Source organism: Petaurus breviceps, unplaced genomic scaffold, assembly GCF_028583685.1.
Source record: "Petaurus breviceps papuanus isolate PSGF00001 unplaced genomic scaffold, PetGlider_PUasm1.0 90903, whole genome shotgun sequence".
Lineage (NCBI taxonomy): Eukaryota > Metazoa > Chordata > Mammalia > Diprotodontia > Petauridae > Petaurus > Petaurus breviceps.
The window spans coordinates 11506851-11531082 of NW_027187376.1; the positions used below are offsets into that span (position 1 = coordinate 11506851).

General features: G+C 37.3%; 1 protein-coding gene across 1 annotated transcript in view; it reads left to right on the forward strand.

Moving 5' to 3' along the window:
• Nucleotides 1-24232, forward strand: part of PTH2R (parathyroid hormone 2 receptor) — a 126208-nt gene that overhangs the window by 91852 nt on the left and 10124 nt on the right. The window contains exon 10 of the mRNA XM_069075104.1: nucleotides 18463-18557. Coding sequence (XP_068931205.1) covers nucleotides 18463-18557 — 95 coding nt within the window. The remainder of the gene's footprint in view (nucleotides 1-18462; nucleotides 18558-24232) is intronic.

The following is a 24232-nucleotide window of genomic DNA, read 5'->3' on the forward strand; positions in this document are numbered from 1 at the left end:
AATTTTCCCACATTCCCCCAACATTTGTCATTTTCCTTGTCATATTGGTCAATCTGATAGGTATACAGTAGCTTTTGGTGTTGTTTCTAAAAGATATTTTAGGTCCTCATAGAGCTGAACAACTTTGGCCTCTTCAGCATCAATGGTTGGAACACAGACTTATATTACCATGATATCAAATTGCTTGCCTGGGATTCAGATATTCTGTTCTTTTTGAGATTATATCCCAGTAGTACTTTTCCCATGTTTTTATTGACTATGAAAGCTATCCCATTTCTTCTAAAGGGTTCTTTTTGGGGGGAAAGTGGGGGGAAATGCAACAACTTTATTGACAGAAAAGTGGAGTGAAGTTGTTCAAAAGCTTGAAAGAAACTTGAGAGAATTTAGACATCTTCCCTCAAGTGCAGGACCAAGTGCAGGGTTGATTCTTTCTGGATGCTGTAGTCAGCCAGGGTACAACCATCTTTCAACTGCTTTCCAGCAAAGATCAATCTCTGCTGGTCTGGTGGGATGCCTTCTTTATCCTGGATCTTCGCCTTGACATTCTCAATGGTGTCACTGGTCAAGTGACTGGTCACTGGTCACTGGTCACCACTTCAAGTGGAGGTCTTGCCAGTCAAGGTTTTCACAAAGATCTTCATTGTCAAGCAATGGTGATGGCAACACACACACTGAACAACAAAGTCAACTTCTGTCCTAGGCGGATCTCTTTCTAAAGGATTCTTGACCATGGAACTACATGTAGTGATCACCTGAATTTAATTCAGCTATTCCCATCCGCGTAAATACATTGACATCCTAAATGTCAATGCTTAATCTTTCCATATCCTATTTGATCACATCCACCTTGTCAGTTCATAAATCTGACATTCCAGGTTGCTATACGATATTAAGTATCACAGCATCAGACTTTGTCATTGTCACTAGGCACGTCTGCAGTTGAGCTCCCAACTCAGTTTAATTGGGTTTGGGCCCAGTCACTTGATTACTACAGGAGCTACTTATAGTCATTCTCTGGTCTTTCTCACCTTCCAACCTCAGGGGCTCATTTTCCAGAGTCATATCTTTTATCATTATAATACCATCCATAGGGTTTTCTTAGCAAAGTGCAGTGATTTGCCATTTCCTTCTCCAGTGGATCACTTTTTGCCATGACTCTAGCTTTCCATGTTATGTAACCCTACATGGCATACTTGCAGTTTCCCTCCACCACAACAACGAAGTGACTCAGGAGGAATGAAGCATTACTAGTTGGCAAGAATCTTGTGTTCCAAGGCTCCAACTTTGACAACCCATTTTAAAAATAATTATATTAGTTTTGTAAGTGGAAGAGCAACAAATTGATTTTTATTAAATCAGATATAATATTCTTTTATTTAATTTATGTCAATGGAAAACACTTCAAACAACCAAAACAGTTCCTCTTCTGTTACAGTCTTTTCATCTTTCAGATGATTTTAGTTGGGCTTCTCTAGAGAAAAATGTGCCATTGATGTCTACAGCACAGCTGTGCCCAGTTGTCTGAAGGGTCAGGTATAGCATAGGAAGATACAAAACACATCTAGACAGCTGAAGCTCATTTTCTTGAATCCAAAGTTACCTAATAATTGTGTCTACTCACTGGTACACATTTGATGAAGAGCCTGAGGTGGCACGGGATGGTGGCATCTAATCTAATCTACCCTATACAAATCACTCAACTTCTCAGGGCCACCAAGTTACTCTTTCAGACTTCACGTTTTGAAGCAGATGGAGTTTTTCACTGGGAGATCCATATCCTGATGAAATCACAGACCTAGATTAAATACTAAACATGCAGGTCCCCTTGTCTTTATTTCTTCTTAAAAAAACAGATACCAGGGAATCATCAGGTTTGTATACTAGTATTTTTTCTTATTCAGAGTTTCAGATTTAAAATTAAATTGCTTTAAAATATGGAAATTCTTGGGGTGGCCAGGTAGCACAGCGAGTAAGAGCACTGGCTCCAGTGTTGAGAAGACCTGGAGATCGAATCCCGGGCTCAGACACTTAGCACCAACCCAGAAACACCTGGCCGTGTAACCTTGAGCAAGTTACTTAACCCCAATTGCTTAAGGGCAGCCGGGTGGCTCAGTGAGTAAGAGCACCAGCTCCAGTGTCGGGATGACCTGGATCAAATCTGGGCTCAGATACTCAGCACCACACCCAGAAATAATTGGCCGTGTAACCTTGAGCAAGTTGCTTAACCCCGATTGCTTTAAAAAAAAAAAATGGAAATGCTCCCAGCAAACTTCAGAGGTTCAACATGACAAAGCTAGTAAGGGGGTGAATATTCTGAGAAAGAGATTTAATATTATGGGGGTTGAGGTGGTCTTGGTGAATCTGATATGACAGCAGGGGAAAGGCAGGTGGCTAAACTTGCCAACTTAGCCTAGTTTAACAAGAACCAAATTCTTAAAGATTTTCTTTAAGTTCAACCTAGACCAATTCAAAATCTTGGCTTTTCCAAAGTATGTGAATGAAATTTTTCCATTTAAATTTTCATCTTTAGACTACAGACTTGGCACTACCACCATCACCCCAATCCAGCATGGATTCAAAGAATGTCATTGTGGAGGCAGTAAGGGCTTGACTTTGAGCACATAGAATGGAGAACAGGGAGAAGAAGAGCGTAGGGGACACATATTTAATTAGTGCCTACCATGTACCAGGCACTGTGATAAGTGTTGTTTTGTTGTTGTTGTTTATTTGTTTCCTTTTTTTTTTTACAATTATCTCATTTGATCCTCACAACAATCCTGGTGAGTAGGTGCTATTGTTATTTCCCTTTTACAGTTGGGGAAACAGAGGCAAAGATTAAATAACTTGCCCTGAGTCACACAACTAGTACCTCAGGATGAATTTGAACTCGGGTCTTCCTGACTCCAGTTTCAGAGCTCTATCCACTCACTATACCTTATCCCAGCATTTAGCACAGAGCCTGGAATGAACAGTTGGTCAATAAATGTTTATTGACTGATTGCACCACCTAGTTGAGTAGGGATGGTCACCAGTGTCACCAGAAGTGGCCAGAGCACAGGCTCATCTCCACCTATGCTCTATCAGATAGACCCATCCAGAATAATACTCATGTATGTTCCATGGGGTATGCTTCAAACTAACCCCACTCATCCCCCTTGCCCCTGTCTGGACTACCAACTCCACTACATTAGAGTTGGAAGGAATCTCAGAGTACAGCCTGTACTTTATTTGAAAGACCCTTTCCTACAGCATCCCTGATGAGGTCACTCAACCTCTTCTTAAAAGGTGTCAGTGATGGGAAAGTCCCAACCTCCCCAGGCAGCCCAGTCCATAGCTCTAATCATTAGTGTATCCTTAGACTACACTAAAATCTGTCCTACCTACAACTCCCCCAAACCCTATAGATCATATTCTTCATGGAGAAAGCAAAGAGAATCTGTCTATTCTCTCTCTGTGGTAGCTCTTCATACAGTATCCACTAGAGGTCTTCTCTATTCTAGACTGAATAGACCCAGGGCCTTCAACTGATCCTTGTATAGAAGGACTGTACTCACTGGAAAGACTATGACCACCTTAGCAGTGATTAAGAGCAGTGAGGTTAAAAGTATGATGAAAATTCTCCTGGTCAAAGGCAGGTAGGCTTTGTCCATGGACAAGGAGGCAGAGAAGGGTCTAGGAAAGAACAGGTAGGAGATGATATGGAGATGCCCTGTCCCATTTGGTGTTGGAGAGATGTTCATGGGACACACCACCACCACTTACTCAGGCCCAAAGAAGAAGAATGAGTTAGTAGGGAGTTATAATATGAAGGAAAAACCTGAATTCAGCATTTCTTAGGTATTTTGAATCATGTAGATCTTATAGGCAGGTCTATTTGGAAGGAGTTTGCTTTGCTCCAAGCTACCCCAGCTTCCTTCTCTGTATTTTTGTGACAGAAGACAAAGCCAGGGTATCATTATAAGTTTTCTGTGACTAGACTTGACCCAGGTGAAGGTAGGTCCCACCAGAGCATAGGATCACCTTGAGTCCTTTGGGTTTTCTATTGAGTTAAATAAAACAAGTTCAGTATCTGATGTTGGAGGGGTTATCAAAAGATGGGTACACTCATATGGTAGTGATTGATTGGGAATTTGTCTAGCCATCTTGGAAAACACTCTGAAATTATACTAAGAAAGTGTGTAAAATATCCATAATCTTTGACCAAGAGATCCCTATTGCTTGGTATATACCCTGAGGAGGTTAATGATTTTTTAAAAATCCATATTCCACATACATACTAAAATATTTTAGCAGCAGTTTTTTTTAGTAGTAAAATATTAGAAACAAAGTAGACACGCATTGAGACAATGGTTAAATAAATATGGTACATATAAGTATAGGCTATTATATGAATGTGATATAGTAAAATAGACATGAAAAATACATGGAGGCCTACTAAGATTGCTATTTTTATGTGAAATGAAGTAAAGAGAACAAGCAAAACAATCTAAACTAGGACTATGGAAAGGGAAATCGAGTAACAGCCACATTTGAAACTACAAACTGTCATCATAATAACCAAGCTAGGCCTCCAAAAAGAGACAGGAGAATGTGTTTCCTTCTCTCCATTGCAGAGATTAGGCCCTAAGATGCTGGAAGACAGACTATCCTGTCACACTTGATTAATGTGTTGGTCAGTTTTGTGGAACCCGGCATCTAGCATATGATTCAAATTGTCTTTCTTTCCTAAAAGAGAAATCCCTCTACAGGGGCTGTGAGGGCAAAACTACTATAAAATTTGTCTAAAAGGATTAAGAGTTAGACTGTAAGACTGTATGCTCCAGTAGCATTTTTTTTCAGTTATCTTTAGGAAAAAAGGAGTTATACTGTATTTAGAAATTATCTGTATCTGTGCTGTCTCAGAAACACAGTAACCTGATATCTATGGGCCAATATGACTTTAAAGATTATGCTTTCTTTTTATTTTTGACCCATGATGTAATTTATGTATTTCTTCCTATAATTCCACTCATACCATCTCTAAGTCTTCTCTTGCTACATGTTTTTATCTATGCTTTGACATAAATGTTCCATGGAAAATTGGTCCAATGAAGGACTTCCTTTTGTCCTTATTGTCGTAAGGGTACAAGTTGTAGCAGCAATCACCCCCAGCATACCCAGGGTAGGTGCCAACACAGGTTCTTAGATCTGCTTTTCTAAAGGAAAGCAACTCAAAATGGGTTAACAATCTCGCATTAATCAAACATATGTCATTTACTCAGTTCAGGGGAAAAAGGTCAGCACCCTGAACTTCAGAGAATATAAACAAGTCACAAGCAGAAGTTAGAAGAAGACAGAGAAACAGATCAAGCAGACAGGCCTCCAGCTCTCTGACCATTACATCCATACCTAGTCACAGTTACCAGAGAGGGAAGCACTAACATCTGGGTTTTCAAAGCCAGGGGACTCAATGGCTGCCCAGAGTCTCATCTGGTCAAATCACACAACACTTCTCAAAGTGAACCCCCCAAAAAAGCCTCACATCAGGGTTTATATAGCCTTCTTCTAGCTCAGAGAATGTAACAACCAGCTTGACCCACTGCCCAATCAAAAAGCACCAAGGTGCGGGCATTTCTGAAAACCAGGCCTCCTGCCACAGGCTCCAGGTGCACTTGCCTATCAAAGGGCCTAGGGGCAGGGAAGATTTTAAATTCCCATTCTCATAGCACAAGTGTAATTTGGACTGCCCATTTGTCATCTCTTGTTCTTTCTATATGAATTTCCCTACTTCTTTTTCTAGTTATACATATCTCCAATAATGTTTTTCATGGAAATCTCCGCATATGTCTGGTTCAAAGAAATTACCATATATAAGATAACATCTGGCCTGGTTTTGTCCACCATGAATAGTTTTCATTACTTTTTAGTCTTCATTTTCATTTCTGTAATTGAATTTCCTAGGGGATCATGGTGTAGTATGAACTATAGCCATTTGGTTTCACAAGAATATTGGTTTTAAAGAGATGGACTTTGGCAGCTAAAAGAGTGTACAATCATTTAAATTAATGCATGGTTTTATACACACACAATTCAGCCCTGTTTCCTCTTTTTCCTCCATCCCGTTTCCAGCTCATTATTAGAACAATAACTAGAACTTTGCTCAGAATACTGGGACATAGAGGACACAAAAATTCAACCATTTATGCAGCTTGAATCAACTGGGATAATAACCTAGCTGACAAGGAAAGTCAAATTAAGTCAACAAGCATTTATTGAGTGGTGGTTCAGTCATTTTCTTCTCCAGCTCATTTAACAGATGAGGAAAATGCAACAAACAAGATTAAATGACTTGTCCAGGGTCACACAGTTAATAAGCATCTGAGACTAGATTTGAAGATGAGTCTTATTGACTCTAGTCCCAGCATTCTATCCACTGTGCTACCTAGCTGTCCAAAGCATTTATTAGTCGCTTATTATGTGCCAAATATTATATTAATTACTGGGAATATAAAAACAAGGAAAAAAAGATAGTTCCTGCCCTCAAGGAGCTCATAATGCAGAAAAGGAAGCTGAAAGGGAGAAGGGAAGAAGAAGCAAATGTATCCAGGAGAAGACCTGGTGGAGAAAGTCTGGAAAGTTAAGGAGTAGAGATCCCTGAGAGGAATGAAGAAATGGGTGGTCCAGCATCATTTTTTTTAAATGGAGAAACTGGGAGGAGCCAATCAATCAGAAGAAGAGATAGAACATATTCCCAGTGTAAGGATATCAGGATCCAAAATGGGGATACGGCAGTGGCATGGAGGACAATCTAAAGAGTCGGGAGTGGAATTCAGAAAGAAAAGAAATTAATATTATAAATTACAGTGAAAAACTACTAGGGCTTTGTTAACAAGTTCCATCTGTGAGCCACTTTAGTGATTGATTTTCCCTCCTGCTCAGCTGCATTTGGGCTCATTACTGCTCATATTACAAGAGTTGTTGAGACCACAATCTGTACTACTTGCCAAAGGTGCTAAAATCACTAGTAAAATCAATCTTCTGTGAATGTCCAGGATACACATATCAACAGTATAATTCAATCATCTACCTACCGGTTTTATATCATTATCTAAGGCTTTATCATATGTTTCATCCACTTTGTTTTTCTAGTGTTTACAGTTAGACTTGTCTTTTTGCCTCTCAAAGGACTTTACTGAAGAAACTTGGTGATGTTCTGGGCCTTGAATGACAAATCTATAGAAAAATAATCCCTTGCCTTTCCTGTGTCATAGGGTCTATTGCTATCAGTCTGGTGAAGCTATGGGCCCCTTCCCACAATAATGTTTTTAAATGCATAAAGTAAAACACATGGTATTAAAAAGTAATAGTAGTAAGGGGTGGCCAGGTAGCACAGCGAGTAAGAGCACCGGCTCCAGCGTTGGGATGACCTGGATCAAATCCAGGCTTAGATGCTTAGCACCACACCCAGAAATAAATGGCCGTGTAACCTCGAGCAAGTTACTTAACCCCGATTGCTTAAAAAAAAAAAAAGTAATAGTAACAACAACAATAATAATATTAGCTAATATTTGCATAGCACTTACTATGTGTCAGTAACAATGCTAAGAACTAAATTATTGTTTCATTTGGTCCTCACAACCACCATGGGAGGTTATGATAGTATCATCCCCATTTTACAAATGAGGAAACTGAGGCAAACAGAGGTTAAGTGACCAGGGTCGTACAACTAGTAAGCATCTGTGACTGGATTTTAACTCAGGTCCTCTTGACTCTAGACTGTGTCACTAATTACACTAAAATAGAATTGTGATGAAGAAAAAACTCATCACCAACCAAGGAAATGGGATTCAGGTTCAGAGCCCCTTCTATGGAAGATGTCTAGTAGTATCTCATTTTCTAATGTCTATTAAATGTCACAAGGATTAAAGTATTAATATTGACTTTGCATTATCTGGATACCAGTATTTCAATATCAGACCATTAAGAAGGTTGTTTGTTCATTCCTACCTTAATATATTGAATATTCAAATGAATACAATGTCTTTCCAAAGAAACTAAATGTGTGTGAGTGTGTGTGAGTGTGTGTGTGTGTTCGTATTCTGGTTTGACCTTTTAAGTAATGAAGCAAAAATAGCCATCCTCTTTCACAAGACTTATCAGATTATATTGTGAATGCTAAGGAAGGCTTAGTACACCTTAGTGTCAGGCTTAAGCCTCTGTATATTGCAGAATGCACATCTGTAGCTACATTCCCCCAGTGCATGGATATGAAATCAAAGCTTCTCAGTCACCATTCAGCAAGCCCTTTTTTTTTTATCGAGTTGAATTTTTAAAAACAATAATGGTAGAATGAATTTCATAACTGTACACCAAGGGCCTTTCCTGTACAGTATAATGAAAGAGATGGGTTTTATTTGTTCTTTGAACTCCTACTCAGAACTTGAATGTCAGAAGTCATTTATATTTGGAATCACAAAGGTACATTGTGGTACCTTTGGCTTGGCTTGTTTTTGATATCTTGGTAGTTTATTTTTCTTGGAAATGAAAAACTCACAATGTATTAACTAGTCCCTAGGGAAGTTAAATCCCATCATACCTGACTTCAAGGGACTGTTTATATTCTTTTCTTATTTTGGAATTTTATTATGCTCATTGTCATTTGAAATAAACACTGGCATTGCCCAGAGTTTAGAAGCCTGTTTTACAGAGATATTAGTCGCCGTCAGATTTTTGCCATGTACTCAATTTTACAGAACGTAATTCAATTCAATAACAATTCCACTTAGACAAGTTACCACACTAATTTGTTGGCAGAACAGGGTAGTTCCTCAACTGGAAAGAAACAGTAACACTTGAGGAAAAATCAAATAGCATCACTTTATGTAAACACAGATGCAATCATCTATATTCTAGTAACATGCCTGCAGTGTTTGTGGGTGGTGGGCAAGGAGCAGGATACAGAAGGAGAAAATCCCATTTGTGTGTGTCGGCTTTCTTGTTTTGTTTTTTTCTAACTCGAGCTTCCTTTGGAAATTAAAAAAAAAATCATTTTCTGTGTCTGACTCTTCCTTCCAGCATTAACATCTTTAGAACTGAAGTGATAGGCAATATTTCAGGCAGGCAGAGGAGAGACAGAGACTGCAGAGGGTTTGTGGTAATGGGGACCAATTACTGTTGTCCACAGGCAAGAGGGTTATTTTTTTGATTCACAAAAAGCATGAACTCATGTTTCACTGCATAGCTACTAATCACATGGTAGGAAATCACAGGTTAGTGTATTCTTTTCATGTAGATGTTTGCAAATTGCAATCCATTAATAGCTTCTGGGGAAAAAAAGATTGTCATTTCCTTTAGGGCAGAAACCATATCATATTATCTCCTACTTTTAGCACAATGCACCCATCACATAGGATGCAAAATCAATACTCAACACAAACACATATATACGATATACTCTATCTTCAAATATCCATTAAATGCAAAATATTATACCAGGCCCTTTGGTAAAATAGCAGGGAACTTAGTCATAATTCTGACTTATAAAAAAACAAGTTAGAGTCTATCTGGGAGGATAAGATATTAATAAATAAAAATAATAATAACCTTAAAGAAAAACATTTGAAAAACCTAACTCCAGAGAAGTGTGAGGCCAACAAGAGCTGGTTCTGTCAAGGAAGAACTCATAACAGGATATGGCATGCATGAACAAATGTTAATTTTCATCAGTATATGACTCACCCACCTAATTAAATCCCACTTACTGGAATGCAGAATCCACACACTTTAGAGACTTTCTCTAGCCAGAGATAAAAACTCTTTTGGTTTGATAATAATGGCCATTTACATAGAAATTTAAAGTTTGCAGAGTTCTTTATATACATTACCATTTCCTATTGATTCCATCTCTCTAAGTCTCTCCCATGTTGACCTCTTATCTTCACTCACATGGCCACCAACCCAATCCAGGCCCTCACAGCCTTTTGCCTGCACTATTGCAATAAGCTGATTGTCCTCCCTGCCTCCAGTCTCTCACCTCTCCCAGTCTCTGCTCCACTCAGCTGCCAAAGAGATATTGCTAAAGATCAGGTCTGAGGATGTCAACCCTGTGTTCAATAAATGCCAGTGACTCCCTGGTACCTCTAGGAATACATGTAGAAAAGTAAAACAACAGACTGTCTTTTAGGGAGCTTACACTCTTCCAATGGATATGTATACTAGTGGATATAAGTTCTTTGATACTTTAAATCATCTGTGATCTCATAGATGTAGTTATTCTTTCCAATGATTCAGATCTTAATCAATCTATGCCTTTTTTATCTTGTGCAGATCTTAAGTCATTTCTTCCTTTATATCATCCTACTATTATAAATACAGGAAATACAAGATTTGTTCTTTGTTGCCTGGTTTTTCATGGCAAAGAATTTATCACCATGTGCCCAACCTCCTGACAAACCTCTACACTTCAGATGGATCTTTTTTTTTTCTTTTTTGGAGGGGGAAAGGCAGGGCAATTGAGATTAAGTGACTTTCCCAAGGTCACACAGCTAGTAAGTGTTAAGTGTCTAGGGTCATATTTGAACTCAGGTCCTCCTGACTCCAGGGCCAGTATTCTATTCATTGCACCACCTATCTGCCCCTAGGCTGGATCTTATAAGGTAGACATGATCTACTACTGGTACCACACTTGAAGACTTTCAGTATGGTGGAAACTGATGAAGCCTGTGCTCCATAGTCATAATTTTTAAGAACCCAGGGTCACCACCACACCATAACTAAGAATCTGGGGTGGGGGGGAATCCTATTGAAGAAATAGGTAAATGAATACAGGATAACTTAGCCTAGTGCCCAGCATATAGTAAGTGCCTAATAAATGCTTATTGTTGTTGACTCAAAGAGTATTAATAACTGGGGTGGGGTTGAGGTGAAATCAAGATGTCATATAAAAAGTTGTACCTGAACTGAACCTTGAAAAAAATCAAATATTCTAAGAGTTAAAGGATAGGAAGAAGTGCTTTTTCAGGAATGGGAACAATGTGAAGGCAAAAAGGGACAAAATGGAGTTCTGAGTTCAAGCAATAGCAGGTAGGTTACTTTCCTAAGGGTTATAGAAAGTAATGTGAAATGTCTAGGAAGGGAGGTTGTAGTCAGATGATGACGGTCTTTAAATGCCATACTGAAGATTTTTTATTTGAGTCTAAAAAAGATAGAAGCTACTGGAAAAATTTTAACACTAGGTTGTCATGGTCAGATCTTTGGTTTGAGAAGATTGTTTTGTAGCTGTATGGAAGATATATTGGAAAAAATGAGAAACTTGAAGCAGGCGGATGAATTAGTAAACTATTGTAAGAGTCCAGGCTAAAGGTAATGGGAGTCTGAACTAAAGTGGTAGCCACAGGAAGAGATAAAAGGTAGATACATGAGAGGTTGTGGAGGAAGAACTTGGCAACTGAACGGATGTAAAAAGATTAAATGAAAGTGGGTATTGATTGAAAATAACTGTGGGGATTGGAAAGGGTGGTACTTAGCAGAAATTGGTGATACTTAGCAGAACTGGAAGAGGAGGATTAGGATAAAAGATAATGGGCTCTATGCTGGATATTTTCAGTCTGAGATGCCTACAGGATATCTAGATGGACATATTCATTAAGTAACTGTCAATACAGGACTAGATTTGGGGAGAGGTTAGAGATGTACACATAGCTTTAGAAATCATCAGTCAAGATATAATCAAAGGTCATTTTCTGGCAATTAGTCACATTATTTTCTATCTGGAAAAACCCTAAAGACATCTAGATGGCACAATGGATAGAGTACTGAGCCCTTGGAGTCAGGAAGATTCATCTTCTCAAGTTCAAATCAGGCCTCAGATACTTACTAGCTATGTGACCCTGAGCAAGTCACTTAACCTTATTTGCTTCGGTTTCCTCATCTGCAAAACGAGCTAGAGAAGAAAATGGCAAATTACTCTTGTATCTGTGCCAAGAAAACCAATGCCAAGAAAACCCCAAATTGGATCCCAAAGAGTTGGACATGACTAAAATTTACTGAATACCTATTACATTAAAGTATCCATCTTATCCCACAATCCAGTCAAGAACATTGAGCTGTCATTTTTTTTAACCATCTACAAGATGACTAACCCACAACCATCCTCAGAATATTATTTTGATGTTCAACAGCCCTTACTATAAAGATGTTCTTCTATATGTCTAGACAAAATTTCCTACACTTTAATCAACACTAAAAGACATCACTGTCTTTCTTTATGTCCTTCCAAGCAACTTGAGTTTTGTTTGGTACATTCTTTCACTCAAGGAATTATGCTGTTACACTTTTCTGAATTCCCTCTAGTTTCTCTACATTTGTATCAAAATATTTACTGATAAAAAACATTGTTTTTAAATTTTCTAATAGGAATAATTATTTATCTCAAAGTAAATTTGTATGCCTTGTCATAAAAATTGAATTTCATCGTAATTCCTGAAGAAAACACTCACTCTCTCCTCTTCCCACATAACTGCGCCTAGATTTTAATCCCCACCATAGCAAAAAGAGCAAAACCATACAAGCACATGCTATGATGTGTAGAACATTCTGCTCCAGTATGTTCCTCCAGCATATTCTGCTCCACTTTTTGTAAAGAGAAGAGAAACACATTTAATTTTCTGTTCTTTGGGCTCTTTATTGATTTTCCAATTACTCAATATTCAGCTGGTTATTGAATCCAATGGCAACTGATGAGAGTATCTGTGTCTAGGCATGAAAGAATGGGGTAAGGCGCAGTCATGAGCCTGAAACTATTCAGTGAACGAAGAACAAGAACAGAAGTAAGCAGTATCCATATGACTCTGAGCCTGGAATAGGGCCTCAGATCCAGCCAAGCTCAGGCTAAAGGATGTGGCAGATTTTTCAAGGCAGGAAGTTCAAAGGAAGAGGAAGCCCACATTTCTGCACTTCTGAATCTACACAGCCTTCCAGCTGTTTGTGTCCAAGACCAGCAGCAATCTAATGGAGCTCTACCAGGTGTGAATCTGTCCTTGGAGGCCTGGACCCAAGCCAGTTCCAGGAGCTTTCCAAGTTCAAATAAGTAGGACAGCAATTAGACTTCATGCTAAGTTAATAGCTTTGGAGTCGATGAAAGCTTGCAGGGTCCTAGTCTGAGTTCTCTCAATGATCTCTGAAGAACGCCGTACTCCTTACCTGGAAAAAGCAGCAACAAGAGGATCAAGAGAATATGAAACCAACCATGCCCCAGAAATTCCTTCCAGAAGTGGGTACTTGGCCCTCTCAAAAATCCATATTTGGGAAATAATGCTGGAGGAATGAATAAATGACAAAAGAAAACCAAATCCCACCATAAAAGTCATGATGACAGGAACACCCAAGTCACAAACCCCAAGAAAGAAAGTAATTCCAAAATATTTACAGGATAAGCTTCAAAATAAAACAAGCTTTGTCACAGGTGCAACTAGAATTACTGAAATAAGCTAATCAAGAGATTATAAAAGGGTTTCTTAATTGATTTTATAAATGAAATAAGAATGCCAGTGGAAAGAACTTGAAAAAATTAGAGCTAAGACATGGAAAGAAAATTAAGAACTTTGCACAAGAAGTATAAAATCTTACTCAAGAAAGACTCTTTGAAACTTAGGATGAACCAAATAGAAGTTAATAACTCTATGGAATAACAACAAGTAATATTAAACAATATCAAAAGACCAAGAAATAGAAGGCAAGGTATGCTATCTTCTACAGAAATAGCTGATCTGCAAAAGAGATAAAAGTAATTTAAAAATCATTGGACTACCTGACAAGCTGGGCATAAAATGTAATGAAACCATACCTAGATCTCTTAGAACCAAAGAGAAAAATGAAAATGTAATCCACCAGTCACTTCATGAAAGAAACCCCCAAATTAAAACACCCAGAAATCTAATAGCCAAAATCAATAGCTTCCTACCTAAATAAAAATTAATGCAATAGAAAAAAAAAGAATTAAAGGACTGAGAAACCAAAGTCAGGATCACACAAGCCACCATTAAACAGCAACAGAAAGCTTGAAATGAAATATTACATTAATGATTGCAATATCTATAACCTTTGGTCAAAAATTCCACTGATAAGAATGTATACCTCTCCCAGGCAAGGCAAAGAAAATAAAAGGGCCCATGTATACACCAAAATAGTCACAGCAATACTTTTTTTTTTAATAAGGGTAAAGAACTGAAAAGAAATGAAAAGATATCCATTAGATAGTGATATAGAAAACATTGTTTAAGATGCTTTTTTTTTAATGTGCCAGACACTGTTGTTATTCACTAAAGGACAAAAATGCAAGCAAAAAAAGACAAAAAAAGGTTCTAATCTCAAGGAGACTGTATTTTAATGATGAAGATACCAGGTAAAATTGAGAAAATTAGGACACAGTGAGAAAAGTGGTAAGAAGGATATTTGCTCAGAGGAAAGGGCACAAGGGAGGAGGTAGAAAAGTCTGGATAATAATGGGTGGATCTTGGAGTGAAGTGTGCATGGCCTATACACCTCATGAAATGGTAATCTGGACCAGTGACTCATCAGCTAAATTACTTGGGGAATGGCTAAACAAATAATGGTGCATAGATGGATGTAATTACTACTTTGCCACTATAACTGGTAAAAGTGAAATATTTAGAGAAGCGTAGAAATTACTATGAATTAATGCAGAGTGAAGTACGAACCAGGGAAATGATTACTTAATTGCTTGTTGAGTCATTCATACATGTCTGACATTTCATGGACCATAGAATGCCAATTCTGTCCATGGAGTTTTCTCGGCAAAGATACTGAAATGGTTTGCTATTTCCCTCTCCAGTGTATTAAGGCAAACAGATGTAAAGTGACTTGCATAGGGTCACACAGCTAATAAGTGTCTGAGGCAGGATTTGAACTCAGGTCTTCCTGACTCCAGGCCCAGTATTCTATCCACTCAACCACCTAGCTGCCTCCACATAATTATTCCAGAAACATAAAAGGAAATAGCAAAAATGAAACTGACCATTTTGAAATTAGAATAATCAACACTGGTCAAGGAAATAGATGAGAAAATGCTCCTTATCCTTTGTATTACAGAGGTAGGAAACTATGGGTGTGGAATATTGCATATACTACCAGAAACTGGAAATATATTGGTTGGTTTTGTTGATTATATATATATATATATGTGTGTGTGTGTATGTATGTATGTATATATATACACACATATGTATTATATAGGCATGTATGTATATATACACAGACACATAGATATATATTCCTCAATTCAAATCATTTCTCACAATGTATGGCTCACTGAATAGAAGAAATTGGAAGGCTAAATTTCTAAATAAAGTAATGTGATATAACAACAAAAGATATTATATTATAAATTATTTATATCATTTACCATTTATTGCTTCACAGATTTGTATCATTTTCTTATATATCTTAGATATCAAAAGTATCAATCATGACTGCTAATATTTTTCCTTTTCTACAATTTTTCTTACTCTATCTGCAGTTTCAGTTGTGTGAATCCTTTTTTTTAATTTCATGTGAATAATTTATTTTCTTGTTTTTTATGATTACATACATCACATACAAAATTACCTTCCTGATTATAGTTACAGGAATTGCCTTCTTAAAGCCTCTTTCTTTAGGATGTTACCTTTTATATTCAGGTTGAAGTTATTATTCTATATATTCTGTAAGATGCCGGTCTAAACAACTGGTTTCTGGCAAAATGGTTTTAACTTTTTCCAGTAATTCTTGTCAAATATGGAATCTTTTCCTTAACTGATTTATGTTTTGGGGTTTACTGAACATTGAACCAATTTTTAATTACTTTTGGTTCTTATGCATTTAATTCTTTGAACTAATCTACTTCTCCAGTACCAAATCAATCTGATGATCAATCACAACAGTTGATATTGTGGCATGACCATCTTTACAACTCAAATAGAAAATTTACTTATATATCATACGCCTATATAGAGTTTTAGAATGACATGACACAATGAAGCTTTTGCTTTAAAAGATAAATAATTATGAATAAATATGGCCCTGCAGTACACAGGGACATAGTGACCTAGTCTACTAGCATCTGAGCTAAGAAATTGTTCCCCTTGTCCCACAGATAATTTATTGTGTCCCTAAGGTGTAATTCATCCTGTAAGTAATAAAACTGAAATGGCATTAGAATCACATCATGTCAAAAATTACACTAAAAAAAATTTCATTTGCGTTAACTATAGTGCTAAATCCCCAGGAGATGGCCAGTTATTCAGAATTCACCAAGAGATGGACAGTTTCACATAGTTCAGGCAAGTTCTGACTTTTTCCCACATAAGAAGATTTGCAGCAAAGCCTAAGGAATTCCAGCAGGTGGGATTTTTGAGGTGCCAGTTGGAAGAGTTGGTTGAGGTATGAAAGAATTCATTTAGACACAATTTTCTCTTAGCCATTCATTGGGAGCTTTATTCACACAAAAGCATTGTAGGTTTCCTCAAAAGAAAGCTAAATGAGACTCCAATATTTGGGGGAATTGTGCTGATATAGAGGTTTCAGAATGGTGAAGTAGTTTTAGAGGTTTTATGGGGGTTGAAGATTAGGGAAAGGATGAGGATTGTGGATGATATAAAATAAGGTAGACAGGGGAAATTTTATGACCCAAGGGGGTGGGGGAGAGGAGACAAGGAATTTTAAGGTCCAAGATAAAGAAGAAGTTTTATGGTATTTCAAGATAAGAGGAAGAAACTTTAGGATACCTTCAGGTTAGAGAAAAAACTAGGGGCTTCACAAGGTACTGGAAAAGCAACACTTAACCTTTAAGATACTATTAGTATCTGCATCAGGATGAGACAAGAACTTTAATAAGTAGGTCTTTAAATTTGCAAGATAGGAAATCTAGTACCATTTCAGGTGTTTGAAAGAAGGAAGGAAGAAAGGACAAGATCAAGAGACCATGCCTAGCACTGAAAAATTCAAAGCTCTTTCACTTCTAGGCCTATCCCCCTTCAGCATTGAAGCAAACTGTTCATTAATAACATCTGGAATCTATATAACATTTTTGAAGTTTTCAAAATGTTTTTACAAGTATATTATTTAATATTCATAACACAGCTATGAAATAGGAAATATAATTACCGTTCTCTTACTGATGAATCGACTGAGGTTCACATGTGAAATAGCTGGTGTATGATTGTATCATGTCAAATGCAAGTTGTTTTGACTTGACTCTTTTCACCATACCATGCTTCTCCCTCATGTAAAAAACCCTAACGGGTCAGGGGAGAGGTGGGAAACAGAGGAATAGTGCTTGCTGGACCAGCTAGACTTTTTGTATATTAGTCATCTACCCTCCAATGCACAACTGTATCTCCTCCCCTGAAGTACACATGATTTCCAAGAGAATCTAGGTGTGTCACCATGTTGCAAATATTTTGCATTTGCATTTACTTATCTGCATACATATTATTTTCTCCAGTAGACAGAAAGTTCCTTGAGGACAGAGAGGATCTTCTTATTACACGTGGTATCCCTAGTACCTATCACAGTGCTTGGCTAAACTAGATTTGTGATTTAATTAGTTTAGGGCCTTCCCAGAGAAGAAACTCCTCCTACCAATAGAACTTGGTACCTACTCTACAATTTAGAAGGGTGTCTTTTATTCTACCGTGTTATGGAAATGCTTTTTTGTTCCATGAACTGAAAATAAAATAAATTTTTATATAAATAAAATTAAATTAATTTAAAAACAGTGAAATGGGGGCAGCTCAGTGGCACAGTGAATAGAGCACTGACTCTGGAGTCAGAAGGACCTGAGTTCAAATCCAGCCTCAGACATAACACCAAAAAAAAAAAAAAAACCTAGCCATGTGACCTTGGGCAAGTCACTTAACCCCAATTACCCGACCTTCCCCCCTCCAAAAAGCAAAAAACAAAAAAGCAACAACAAAAAACAGTTAAATGATTTACCCAGGGTAAGACAAATACTATATATCAAAAGAGGGTCTTGACCCCTCATCTTCCTGATTCAAAGGTTAGCTCCTTATCCAGTATGCCATTCAGTCTTAATAAATGACAGTTAATTTTAAAAACTTGCTTGTAAAATTTCCTGATATATTGAATTTAAAGCATCTCCTGTAGTGCTTATGATCTGTCAGAAATAAATTCAATACTGAGTATGTCAACAAGGCAGTCAATTTTTGTTTCCTATGTACTACTTTTCACTTTTATCACCCAATGAAATGTTTAAGGTGACATGTAACATGTGCTGTCATAATATATAGATTGGAGTTGTATATAGATTACATGGATACCTTTAAGGTATTTTATCCAACGGGTAATAGGATGAATGATTTTCAAGACTGAGCCCTGGGATACGTACCCAGAAGGAAGGCTCATGTTTATTTATACAAAACAACTTGACTTGTAACTGATTTTTCCTTCTCATACTTTGTTTTTCAGCTGAACTTTGTTTTATTTCTCAACACCGTGAGGGTCCTGGCCACTAAAATATGGGAGACCAATGCTGTTGGGTATGATACAAGAAAACAATACAGGTAACTCAGATAGGATTCCATCAAAAGCTGATGTGATGTCCCTGTGTAAGAAAAAATCAGAAGTCAAAGAAACAAATATTTGTGAGAAATGTCTGACTGATTCAACTGTCCTCGTTTCCTTTGTTTCATTGGTATAGCTGATTGAAAAGCATGGATATATTTCATGAAAATATAAATGAGGTTTATAAACATAATTATTATTCTTGGTAAATAGCATAGCATGAATTTTCTTTCACTTAAAATGTTTTAAACTGGCCTACTTTGAATAAACAACAGGTTTTCTTGAGTACAAAAACAGTGAGCATTCCCTGGAAATGATCAAGATCATGTATCTGTTTTGCTTAGAGTCCTAGAATCTCAATTAGAAAGGCCATTGTTCTCCCTATGTAATACCTAAATGAGAATCCCTGCTATAATACACAAGTCATCTTCCCTAGGTGAGGAGGACCCCAGCTGTTTCCCGAAGAAACCCATTGTATTTTGCAAATAGTTAAGCTGTTTTTCAAAACTTAAATCCTCTTGCTTTATCATCAACATTACTTCTCTTTGTGTTTTTATAATTTCATTCTTGGGAATTACTATCCTTCCTGGGTCAATTTCCCCTGTCAAAATTTAGTCCAAACTATCGTACTTGTCTTTTTTCTGAGTACTTTAAAATTTGCTATCCAAATCTAGGGTACATGTCAGACTATTCTCAGCTGTTCTCTCTTCTAACAAATTCTAGAAGAGAATAAATGTTTTTCTCATCTTTTCCACCCCAGTGAGCAGTTTTTCCTTTCTGGTGAAAATCAGGTCCAGAATAGAGTTCCCACTTATTGATTTTGGAGAATATTATTCTTTAGATAAACTAAGAAAGAACTCGCGCACATGTCCAAATAATTAAAGACTACTGTCATTGCAGTAGCACCCCTCTGTTCCCCATTTTTGATCTGTTCTCTGAACACAATGATTTCCCCATTCTGTAGAAATAGTTTGGCATATATGCCATGATATCAGTTATTGGATAGTGACACTTCATTTATCTTTAATTAAATGCCCTTTACTATGCATTCCCCTTCTGGTTCCTGGATTTTCTCATCTAAATATACCTTCTTAATATACAATGCTATTCCAGGCCCACTCCCCTTTTCATATCTTTTATGGTTTTTTTTAAGGTGTGCCCTTCTCAACTTAAATGTTAGCAACACCTACCTGTGAAGTCAGATTTGCCTTTTGTCATTAGGGCCTATAATTCATCTTTTTAGCCCATATTTTGTGCATTTGTGTATAGATTTTGGGTCCATGGTTTAAGTATTGAAATACAGTATGTTTCTTGGATTCTGTATCCTATGAATTTAGACACATACTTACAACTTCTCATTCCACACTGTTGTTATACTTAGTAATAACAGTTTGGTGGATATGCAAATGCAATTTTCTTCTCTTTGTGATTAAATTTGCAAGAAAAACAATTTTCACTATCACTTGTTAAGTGCTTTCTATTCCTGGCTAGAATTGTGTGATGCCTATATTTTAACTTGTGCCACAGAAATCCACATCCCATTCTCAACCAGCAGTTCCATTTCAAAACTACCTTTCTCTTCAGAAGCCCTCACTTTATAATCTGCATAAGTGATGAAAACACCATCTGATATATTCAGTTTCTTGACCAAGACTTGAGAATCTTTAGCAAAGCTTTCTAGATTTCTTCTGGCAATATCACATTTAAGCCCACATGAATGCCCATAAGTGCATATTGACTATTTTATAAGACAAAACAAAAGGTTCCATCAGGTTGTAGATCTGCCACCAGGAAGACAGTAGATCTCTGCTCTTCTCAGGTCAACAAATAGCAGTTCCAATTCTTCTCAGCACCAAGAAAGGCAGCATAATGTGGGCCAGTGGTGTCAAATTCAAAAAGAAAAGGGAGGCACTGATTGGTACATAATGATCCCTATAGGACAGACCTAGTTTTTAAATATAATGTTATATCTGTTTTAGTATATTTTTACTTATTTCATTAACTGTTTCCCGATTACGTCTTAATCTGGTTCAGGCAACACTTGGGAGTGTTGCATTCTGCTTTTTTGGACACCTCTGTTGTAAAGAATAAGACATTAAATAGACTTGGAATCAAAGAGTCCTCAATTTCAAATACTACCTTTTACATTTCTTAACTTTGTGACTCTGGGCAAATCATTTAATTTCTCTGCATCTTTGTTTCCTTAATTGAAAAAAAAAAATGAGTGAACTGGACCAAATGATCTCTAAGTCCCTTTCAACTCTAAATCCTATGGCCACCACTCCTCCTTTTCTTCCAGATGATCTTTCATTTGACAGCACCTATGAAGAAATAGTATATTTTGGAGGATAAGGCACTGCTTCCTTTTCATAGTATATGGTTGCCACCTCTTCAGGAAGAGTCCTGTAATTATTTCCTGTTAGTCATTGGTTCTTCTTCCCTTTCTACCTTGGACCACATTCTTCCACCTCATGATATCTCACTATCAGAGATATCTTGGTGTTGTTTTATTATTAGTAGTATTAAGTTTGCTTTGTTTTCATATTGAAGCCCTTGGAGAATTGCTATTGCAATCTGCTTATGAATTTTTTTCAAATCAGGAGCTATCACTTTTCTTCTCACCTCATTAGCATCTCACTAAAAACTTCCTGGTCACAATCAACCTCCTTCCCTTTCTCTCCTTGACAACTATCTTACTTTGTGATACCAAATATATTCTCATCCTTCCAGAGTCCCCAAAATGTTTTCACAATTCCTTCTCCTGTCTCTTCTCCCATGAAGTGTAGTTAGGAAATCCAGTAGGACAAGTCTGAGGATGCTGTACCCATTCTTTCAACCTACTTAGCGCCAGCAACTGATGTTTGTAGGACAGATGGTGAACAAAAGAGTCGGGCTAGGCCAGCATAGTTAGACAACAATGCTGCTTTAATGGAGTAGTATAGTTGATTATATTTTTCTTGCTTATACATGGAAAGTTTTACAGTGAACTTTGGATAACCAGTTTCTCAGGAATGCACTCAGATAAATATAGATCTCAGCAAAGACCTTGACTAGCAAGCTGCTTCCTGCATGTCCAGACTGCTTGTAGCAGACAAAGCAATATTTCTCGATACTGATTGCCAAATATTCTTTTGGGGAAAGATATGGCACAGCTGCCCAGAGGAGCCTTGCATCCTCCCAGATCTTGGACATCTGCTCAAGAATACATTAGACTTGGCCCCCCACAACTTAATCCAACAAAATGTTTCAAGAACGTTCAGACGTGCTGAGTGTACTCTTCACCCTTAGAAAATGAAGTGCTCATTATCTAGGGGAGATTTGAAAAGAGGTCTCTTTGATTCCAAGTGGAAAACTTGAATATTTACTCCTATAATCAAAGCCTTCGACTTGAATAGGAGTTTTAGATCTATCATCAGAGCATATGAAAATGGTATTCTTCTTCCATAGATTTAATAAAACACGCAAGCTTGAAAGGACCTTGGAGATCATTCTAATCCAATCACATCACTTAATAGATGAGGAAAGGTAACTTGGCCAAGGTCACATGCCTTCAAGCCTGTTCTGCTTCTCAAGAAATGTTCAAGTGGACAATAAATAATAATAAGAAAAAATTGCCTTAATAAACTTTAGATAGGTCAGTATTTGTAATCAGTCATTAGGATAATGTTTTGTCTACAAGAACAATAATGAGACCTCTGAAATACAGAGGAAAAATGAAATTTTCTTAGCCCTATAGCCCCTCCCCATGATAATCACATGGTAACTAATGTAGGTTGAGTTATGGAACAAATATTTGTTCCTTCTCTTTCTCCTTAGATATGATCTTAATATCACTGGCAATAAAAACATCATTGTCAATGAAAAAATATGGCATACCCCACATTTCATAAAGGAAAGAGTACAACAAACAATATACAGTTCTGTCTCTTCATTGCTTACTCTGCCATGTTCTTCCTCATGCCTACCTAAGCTCAATTTTCTTTGCCATGTCTAACACTTTCTTTCTTATATCCTTGTGAAAAATGAAGTCTCAGTGATGTAATCTTAGCATAAGCAAAAAATTTTAGATTTCATTTTTGGTTTTGGATGCTGGATTTGGGGAGAATTTGAATACTCTCCCCACATATAAAAAGATGGTTTTTCTGGGGAGGGTTCCTCCAACTAGGACTAGAGCTAGAGTTTCTTTTCCTAAACAGAAACTAGTTGCTACATATAGATAACCCTTTAAAGAATGCTAGTATTTGCTACTGTAATTTGTAATATGGAGTGGTAGAAAGGGCCCTAGGTTTGAGTTCCAGTTCTGCCATTTGCTACCTTGGGTATGACCTTGAGTGAATCCCTTCATCTCACCAAGCCAGAGGGTCCTTCTAACTGTAAATCTCTGGCTTCCTTCAAGACTCAGCTCAAATACAACCTTAGATAGAAGACCTTTCCCAATCTTCCCTTCATCCCTCCCCATTCAAAGTTAATTTTTATTTGCTCTATCTGTTTCTTATCTATGCCTAGTTATGTATGTATTCTCTTGCATTAGAATGAAAATTCTTTTAGTGTGTGTGTGGGGGGGAGAACTACTTACATTTTTTATCAGAATTTAGCACACTGCCTGAAACAAAATAACCACTTAAATGCTTATTAAATTATTGTTTGGACCTACAAGAAATATTTCCTTTTCACAAAGAGAGATACATCCTGACCACTCCTGATTTAAGCCTTCAGAATCAAATTATCCATTGTCAGTTAATAAACAAGCATTTATTAAACTTTAGATAGTCAGTCAATAAATACTTATTAAGCACTTATGTGCCCCAGGCACTGATAATCACTGGAAATAAAAAAAGAGGCAAAAGATGGTCCCTTCCCTCCAGGAGCTTACAATTTAATGGGAATGGATGAAATAATCCCAACAATCTCAAGAAGTTTGTCTTATGGGTGAGAAGTAGATATATAAATGTATGCAGAAAAACTACAAAAAGAATAAGTATAAATACATGTAATGTAGTTAAATGCAAGTTAGTTTGAGAAGAAGGGTACTGGGGGGAGGGGGAAGGGGGGAATCAATAAAGGCTTCATGCAATAGGCCATCCTTGAGTCTTGTAGGAAGAGAAACATCCTGGGAAGTGGGAGGGAGGAATGACATCATTCCAAGTATGGGAAATGGCCAATGACATTCCACATTATAGTTTAATACAAATATATAAGGTGATTATGCCTTTGTTTAACTTCTAATTGGTCTTTCTAATTGGTAAGAGTTCTTGACTCTTTGTGAGCTACTAAGAAATGTTCATGCCATCATTTAATCTATCTCCAAGCCTTCTGTTCACTTGCTCTCAAGCCTCCCTTGAGATGGCCTTTTAAAAAAAATATTGTGGGGGCGGCCAGGTAGCACAGTGAGTAAGAGCACCAGCTTCAGTGTCGGGATGACATGTGGATCAAATCTAGGCTCAGACACTTATTACCCACCCAGGAACACCTGGCTGTGTAACCTTGAGCAAGTTACTTAACCCCAATTGCTTAGGGGTGGCCAGGTGGCTCAGTGAGTAAGAGTACAGGTTCCAGTGTTAGGATGACCTGGGGATCAAATCTGGGCTCAGATACTTAGCACCACACCCAGAAATAATTGGCTGTGTAACCTTGAGCAAGTTACTTAACCCCAATTGCTTTTAAAAAAAAATGT